This window comes from Chamaea fasciata, unplaced genomic scaffold, assembly GCF_029207755.1.
Source record: "Chamaea fasciata isolate MVZ Bird 193981 ecotype frontalis unplaced genomic scaffold, bChaFas1.0.hap1 SCAF_1, whole genome shotgun sequence".
In the NCBI taxonomy this organism is placed as follows: Eukaryota; Metazoa; Chordata; class Aves; order Passeriformes; family Sylviidae; genus Chamaea; species Chamaea fasciata.
In genome coordinates, this window is record NW_027094086.1 from 43,837,577 (window position 1) to 43,846,313 (window position 8,737).

General features: G+C 39.5%; 1 protein-coding gene across 2 annotated transcripts in view; it reads left to right on the plus strand.

Annotated features, from left to right (window-relative positions):
* The window catches only part of KLHL14 (kelch like family member 14), a 60,725-nt gene extending 56,040 nt beyond the window's left edge, over positions 1-4,685 (plus strand). For both annotated transcript variants that reach the window (XM_066181934.1, XM_066181925.1), the window contains exons 8-9: positions 1,354-1,511; positions 1,989-4,685. In XM_066181934.1, the coding sequence (XP_066038031.1) occupies positions 1,354-1,511; positions 1,989-2,129 (299 nt within the window). In that variant the 3' untranslated portion in view covers positions 2,130-4,685. The remainder of the gene's footprint in view (positions 1-1,353; positions 1,512-1,988) is intronic.
* The last annotated feature ends 4,052 nt before the right edge of the window (positions 4,686-8,737 follow it).

The window sequence follows — 8,737 nt, forward strand, 5'->3', positions numbered from 1 at the left end:
AAAGGAAGAACTGCAAGGACAGGGAGGAGGGAGGGGACTGAAATGTGGATGAAATGTCACAAATTATCCACTGGCAGGGAATAGCAGGGCTCTGTGGCAAAGCCCTCCTTTGTGAAGCTGAACTGTGAAGTAGTGTTAGCTGTGCATTTACCACATCACAGCTAGTCATGTGCATACTGCAGTTTGTTACAGAGCTTTTGACAGGTCCTGGGTGCACAGCAGTGGCCTTTTTACAACCCCTTGAAACCCTTAAGGCAGAAAATAACTATTTCATATTATTATGAATTATTTCATATTATTTCATACTCATTCCAGACATAAATAATATTCAAGCAAGCAGCTCCCTTGTGAAGTGCTGATATCACCAAATACCCTTTTCACAGAAAATCTTAACTTTGCTGTCATACCTTGAAGAGAAGACAGAAGGGTTGAGAAAAGCACTTCAGCATATTAAGAAAGGCATGCTTTTACTGCAGTGCTCTGATAAAGAAAGTAGTTTGAAATAGTGAATTGCCTAAATATTAGAGCAGGAACTGGGACTCCTGTATTCAATGTCTGTGTTCAGATCACTTAATTCATATTAACTTATACAGCTTGAGAATCTTGAGCTGAGGCCCCTCTGCCCTTTGGTGATCAAACAGCAGCAGTCGCTTGGAGCATTTTCTGGCCTACCAGGGAAAGATGGGACCACTATTTTTGTGGTTACATTTTTTTGTTACCTTAAAGACTTTACCCCAGCTGTGTGCTTTAGGGTACACCTTAAATGAGCTGGAAAATTGAAACTGGTCCTGCACATCATGTCCATCATGCTAAGCACTTTGTCCCCTTAGAATCAAGTGGCATCAGTTGTCTAAACTCTCCCTGGACTTGTTAGACATTGATTTCTGAGCAAAATTCAATCTGTTCAATTATGAATAGATTGGATCTGCTGAATTTTGAGAAAAACTGCGAGGACAGTCTTTTCCTACATGTTCAAACCTGTATTAGCGCTGATAGACAGGGAAGAATTTTGTTTGAATCTGCTTGTGTCACTGACAAGTTATTACTGAGTATTTCTTGATGTGGTCAGGTTTTATATGGACTCGTGATTTGTGGAAGACTGTAGAACTAACGGTGAAAACCTTCAACAGATTTATTTGAACTGAAATAACAAAACATTCATGTTACAGAGGTTGCCTTAAATGTATATGAAAGTATTTTCTAGAAAAATATTTTAACAATTTTAGAAAAATGTTTAGCAATTATAATTGTAATAATATAATCGTAACTGTAATTTAATAGATTTAACAGTAAAATAAGTAATAAAACAGCATGTCATAACACGTGTTCTCTTTTCTTAATGCCCTCATCCAGGTTTCTCCCATCTTGATGTAATGCTTGTGGAATGCTACGATCCAAAAGGTGACCAGTGGAACATCCTCCAGACTCCCATTTTGGAGGGTCGCAGTGGCCCTGGCTGCGCTGTCCTTGATGACAGTATTTACCTTGTAGGAGGCTACAGCTGGAGTATGGTGCGTACCTGCTTTCTACAATCACCTTTCTATTCCTTCAGAGTTCTTGTGGCCAGTCCATACAGTATGCATGTATGGGATGGAGAGGAGAGGGGAATTAGCTACAGGGGCAGCTTCGGTTAGTTTTCAGCTTGTGGAGAACATGGAGTGTTTTTTCACCGTTGCGCTTCTCTATTTAGATAAGTTATTATTACACGCTATTAACCGATATGGAGTAATTTAAAAATCGGAAGGAATTTTGAAAAAGTGATTGATGGGACTATATGCTTACAGCTCTGCTTATGAGGTGCTTGTAGATGAGACTGATTTTCAGAGGCTAGTTGCTGAAAAAACCAAAACCTCTTGAAGAGCTTTTAAGTTAGAGTGACCATACATCTCTTTCAGATATCTTTAGAGCTGATGTGTGACTTGGATTTTACCAAAGCCACATTTGACCTTTTGACATTTTGACACATATGACATTTTGTTCTACTACAGGGAGCCTACAAATCTTCTACTATTTGCTATAGTCCTGAGAAAGGGACTTGGACAGAACTGGAAGGTGACGTTGCGGAGCCCCTTGCAGGACCAGCATGTTCGACTGTGGTATTGCCAGCCTGTGTTCCGTACAACAAGTGATGGGCCAGGAGCACTGACACTAACACTGAGTGCATTTGGGAAAATAATGACGGGTGACGTAAATATTTTATTAGAAGAGAATTCCTGTTAAAACAAAGCTACCATAATTGACCCCTCATTCCATGTTTATGCTTTAGGAGCAAACTAAAAGAAAAGAAAAACCAAGCGTTGTCCCATCTCAGATAGGTGCCGGTGTCTTATGAAGCAAGAAGCTAAAACACACAACATTACATGCTGACAGACTGCCATTTCAGACTGATTTAAACTTTTCCTGCTGCAGAGACACTCCTCACATTAAATTTAACTTTAAAAAAAAAAAAAAAGATGGCTAACTGTTCAAATAGAGCCTGAAGAGACAAGATCAGTATTGTGCATTGTATTTACCTGCATGTGATCTGTGTTGAAGTCATGAGGATGTTGTTTTCATGAATGTTTCAGAATTCAAATAGTGAAAAGCTCACACTGCATTGCAGAATTGTCTCCTCCTCTGTAATCCTAACCTACAACTACTTCATATGCTCTGCAAGCAACACAGCATCAGAAGATTATAAAAGGTAAAGAAATATTCAGTTTTTGCACAGCTTGGCAACTAATACACTCTGCCTTCAAAGTCCCCACGTGCAAGTGCAGCAGAAAGCAGACTACAATGAAAGCTATGCTTTACAGAGCACTTCTTGCAATAGCATCTTAGGGATTAGGATCAAATTCTTCTAATCACACTTGTGTAAAGTCAGAGTCATTTCACCGAAATCACACGGAATGACTGGTTCTACATTAGTATAACAGAATTTGGATCCTACAGCTTAAAATCTGGCTTTGTAAAGTAAGTTATTTCTATGACCACTTAACAAAGCACCAGAAAACTTACTTCCTTTTCACTAACCTGTTAGTTATCAGCATCTGTGCAAGTTCTTTCCAAAGACAAGAAGACTGCATTTAATCATAAGTTTATTGCTTTGGAATCTGAAATGCTTATGCACGTTTTTGGAGAGATGCTGGTAAGTAGTTAAAATAGTCCTGTGTGGTTGATCTTAAGATGCACTCTGAGAGGGTTTTACTATTGATCCAAAGTAATATAAGGCTAGACTTTCCACTGCCTTATAACCTGTGTAATTATTTACACATTGCAAAGCAAGTTCAGAATGCTTCCACACAGGACCAGTAGCATTTAGGACTTGCTTCATGAAGTCATAGTTGCTTGCACAAATCAGACTGTCTATGTGTTAAGCTTATGTCTTTCTGTCCTGGCTTTGCAAAAGCAGTGACAAAATCTGTGCCCAATTATTCATCACCTTGCAGTTAACAGATATAATCATCTGCACCTCATTAAAGTGTGTGCATAATTCTTCCACTGTGGTTTACTAGTGCTGCATCCATTACTCTCAGGACCATCCTCTTTGCTGGTGTAAACTGACATTGCTCCATTGAAGCCAATGGATGTACTTTATGTCAGCTAAATATCTGGCCTTGAATTTGCCTAGTTGTAGCTGGCTGCACCAGATAAAAGGCAAAGGACACTGGGATCCTGCATTTTCAGCCCCGCACATACGACAGGACTTAATGCTAGTGCATTAAGTGAGGAGCAGGCAGCTACTGGAGGTTGGTTTCTGCTGCAGAGGCAATAGATGGGAGACAGACTTCATTATTTGCTTTGCAAAATAGAAAAAGGGTGAATGTACACAGAAATTACACTATATATTGATGCTTGAGAGCAATATAAATAACAGAGAGCAAATATCATGGGACTGTTTCTCTCTGGCATCAGTCCAGTTTTATTGCAACTCCCTTGCTTGCAGCAGAATTACACAACTTGTAAAATTGGAGTAATGCAGAAAAGACTGGTACCACACAAATGCAATAGTCCAATTGATGAGGTAGCTGCATGCCTGGAAAAAATGTTTAAACAAAATAATTACCTGAAGATGCTAATATTTGAATGTGCCCTTGGGGAGTTTTCCAGTGAGCATCACTAAGGAACTCATAAAAGTGGAGTGTATATCCTGAAATCTCCATCCATTTCTCCTACATAGTGCAATCTTAGTTGGTTTTGTATTTATTTATATTGTTCAGATCCAAGGAATTCCTTGTAAAATATATTTGGTGCAATCATGACTTTTTTTTTCTTTCCTGTTGAAAATATATAAATATAAATATATATAAAAAAGGAAACTGTTAAGATACTAAATGAGGAAACCTTGTATGACATTTAAAAGGTCTGCCACTAAACACTGACTGTCACCTGTCTCTACTAAAATGTACCATTTTAAAAGGATACTTCTTGTCCTTTTAAATGGTTCCTTTTTTTTACCAAGGTAATTTAAAGATTTATGAGGACTGTATCTGAATCTTTCTATCTATCAAGAAGGCATGACCAAGGAAAAAATGCTTACTAAATAAGTCACACAAAGAATGTAAATTTTGTACAGTACTAGACCGTGTAAATGAAGCTTGCTTGTAGGGGGGAAACTTTAAATAAAACTTTATGTACTAATTCAACTGTCTGCCATATTCCTACTTATAAAGTGTATGTATAAATAATATCTACATTAAATTCTTTGGAACTTTTTTTATCATGTAGATGTGTGAACTTCCTTTATTTTCTGGTGTTACATAACAGCCTCGTTGTTTTCCAAGTGTCATTGCTCAGTGCTTGTCAGTGCAGTGACTGCAGTAAAACGTGGGTCTGTAGTGAGCCGGTCTTCCCATGAGCACTGTGCCTGGTCTGGGAAAACCACACCTTTTTCCAGCAGGGAAAGCTCCATTTCTGTGCCTTATCTCACTGGAGAAGCCACTGCATGCCTCAGAAATGCCTCTGCCTTGCACTGCTCCCTCTGTTCCTCTGTCCCACAGTAAGTGAAAAAGACCCTGCTTTGTTAAGCCCAGTCTTGCTTTGGGGAATTTGGTGCTTGTTGTGGCAACTTCATACTTCTTTAAAATGTTCCTCTTGTGGTAACTGACCCTTCTAACGATGGGTATTTCTGTTCTTGGAGGGGATGTGCTGGCATGGGCATACTGTAGAGGAGTTGGGAAAAGAGGTATTGCTAGGCTGAGAAGACAAGATAAGAGCAGAAGGTTCTACCAGGAAGCAGAAGCGCCATCAATGCCAGTTACTATTCATGCATTGTTTATTCACGCCTAAAAACCTTTGTCAGGGACCAGGTCCTGCCTTTGCAAACCGGAGGGTGCACTGAGCAAACTGGCCTCTGTGTTTATAGCAGGTGTGAGCTGTACCGGATATCATGAAGATAGCACAACTAATAGAATCCTTTCATTAATGAGTTTATTTCAGCAGAGGAAGGAAGGGAGATTTATGCACTTTTTAAGTAATGTGGGAGGAGGATGAAGACGAGAAACTGGAAGCAATGGGCTGAGATATGATTTAGAAAGGCAGAAAGTAGACAAAAGGAAAAAATAGAAAACGAGACTGTGAGAGGAGAAGGTGGGAAGTTTTTGAAGATCAAGAGCACAGAAAAAATCAGGATTAATGAGGAAAGCAAAGATGGTTTTTGAAAAGCACATATCAGAGCAAGACTGAAAAAAATAGAGGAAAGGAAATACAAAGGGCAGAAAAGAAACATAAGAAAATTCAATAGAAGACAACATGAGATAAACATGAAACTAACTAAATAAGCCCTTGGGTGATGATATTCAGCTAATCGTTTTCAGTGGTCAAGCTGTCAAGCAGAGGGATAAATCAGCAGAGTACTTAGTTGTTGCAGTGTTGAAGCTTTAATGCACAGACTTCAGCACAATAAAACCTGCATCAAAGAGATGCCCAGCAACCCCTCTCTGCAAGGCCTGGGCTGTGGCCAACACCCAACCATGGCCAGCACCTGTGACAAGGGAGGAGAGCTGATGCTGATGGTGGGATGCAAAAGAAGAGCAGAGGAGCCACAATTCTTGGTCCCAGCTGCATTGGAGGGAGGATCCCTGTCCATTTCTGACTCTCTGATGAGAGTCATCTTTGGGAGCTGGACACATGGACTATTCCATAGTTCTCTTTCTCTGCTGTCCTTCCCCATTTCATCCTCAGCATGACAAATTTGCCTAGGTACTTTTGCAGAGCGGAACCTGGAAAACAACAGATTGGTGACTGAAGGTATTTCCCTGATCTTGACCTATGGTCCCATCCACTGGCTGAAAAGTGTGAGAAGAATGACTTGCTGGTGACTTGCAACCTGTACTCATGCCCTTAAAAATGACAAAGAGGGCATTTGAAAAATATGCTTTTCATTAATTACAGTGCTGTCTTCAAAGGTACTCTGCACCCACCTTCCAAAAGCTGGCATTGCTTTCCCTCGTGTTTGTCCCCCTTTCTGCTTTTAATACAATGATTTCCTCTGCTAGCTGCATCTGCAAGCCAATTTCTGAGAAAAATCCATGCCAAACCTCATTATATGTACTGGTTTCTATTGTATTATAATCACTCATCAATAAAGCACTCTAGTTCCCTTGCTTTTAAGGGAGAGACCATATTTCAATTTAAATAGAGCTTTATGGTACAGACAAAGGAGAAAGAAATCCCAAGCAGTGCTGAAAGGCCAAGGTAAGTGCCAATGCACCCACTCCAGGGCAGTTTTAAGATACACATTTAATTTCTGTTGTTAGTGCAGCAGTGGAAAGGAGTCTGTGTTTCAGCCTCTCGGGTCTAGTACAAGGAAGCAGTGACGGCAGCACTGGAGGTCAGAGTGGTTTGCAGGAAGGGAAAGCACACTAATGAATTCTGGAGGGCTTGTAATGCCATAAAAGATTCACTTAATCTGCAGCATAGATGTTGATCAGCGAAACTGAACCTAACTCTCTGGACCTTGTCAGATGTATTCTGTGCATGTCAGTGTTCCACACCAATTACAGATTTTAGAAGATGCTCTCATGCAAAACTATGCACCCTAATATATAAGCCAGCTCAGATGTAACTAAAATTAAAATCTGACTGTGGCAAATCTCTGTGATCCTGATATATGAAAATCCAAATAAATGATTTGTTCCCAGAAATGAAAAATAACTTCAGCAGGAAATTTCAAAATTACTTATGCAGGATTAATCCAGTTCAATGAATGCATCTTGCGTTGATTAATAAAGCAATCCTGAATTGCAAAATAAAACGAGAGGAGACTTCTGGTGCTGATATATTTGTGTATTTCTGAATCTGGAGAGAAATGCGCACTTGCGAGAGATGTGGTCAACCAGTGTAAACAGAGATTGAATACAAATAGTGATTTTCTAATTGTCTGTCTTCTCCCTGCAGCAGAAAACTACCTTTTTGTCATTGATCTTTTCTTGAAGAACATAGGTACTATGTTACCTGCCACATTTTGAATGAGAACAGGGCATCTAACATGATTCTACAATGACTCCAATTAGTATCCAAATGACATCTGCAGTTTTATATTGCAAAGGAAAAAAAAACAAACCTGGAGCTACTTTCTGCTGATTTTCTTGCCACACAGAGTAGAAATTTTGGTCTACTAGCATTAGCTTTTGTGATCTGCTGCCCTTGAATTTAATTGGACTTAGATGTGAACAGATACAGGGAACCTATTTGGAAAGAGAAAACAAGGGAAGGAGATTTAAATTAATGTAACATTTTCCCAAAATTTTCATCAGCACCTACACAGACAAAAATCGGTTTATTTATTTAAAGAGGTCTCATAATTAAATCTAAGAACCTATTTTTCAGTTTGGAGAATTACCTTCAACAACTGCAGTGTTTTAAAAAGGAGTACTTAGGAATGGTTGAGTTATTTTGCAAAATATCATTAAAATCCTTATAGTTTTATCTTTAAAAAATGGTTTCTCATGTCACCCTTGAACATCTTCCGGAAAATCACACTTGCAGGATCAGATTTGTAAAGCTTCTTTAATATCTAGGTATGTTGTGTGGTATCCAGTTCCTGATCTTTGCAAATGCATTTCCATTTTTGTTTCCATTTGTGCAAAATAATGCAGTTGTCAAAAAACTTTGACTGACCAAGACTATTTTGTACGAATGGAGGCTGAACTTAAAAGGTGCTTCACAGTGAATAGTGAATACTAAGACTGATGATCCTTTTCAGAAACAGAAAAAAATCGTTGTTTCCTGTGTATGTAGGTGTTTTGCAAAATGTATACAAATATACATGTACACATTTAGACGCAGAAAATGACAAGTTCACAGGCCATAGTAAGGACTTCTGTGCCATTATTTTTGCTAAAACTGTTAACTCAGTAACAGCACTGAAACTTGGATGTTTTTCTTTAAAAACCACCTCTTTAACTGCAAAGATGCCATTAGTCACAGCAGGGAGCATAACCAGAAGGAGGATGTCTGTAACTATAGCAAGAGAGCACATTAAACTGTAGGTCAAAATCACGACTGACTGATTACCTTCAGGGTGAGAGTAAATCTTCAGACTTGCCGGAGTGAGAGGGAGCAGGACTGGCTGGGGCTTGCCAAGGTCATCCCCTGCCTCCCCCACAGCCCGGCGGGGCTGGCCGTGTCCAGCGCGCTCCCAGCAGACGTTTGCTGACTCCCCTAACCTTCGTAGCCATGTGTGACGGGATGGAGTCACCGTCATCATCACAAAATGCATCCTAATGTCTAGCTTAAATGTCTCATTAGTTTAAAG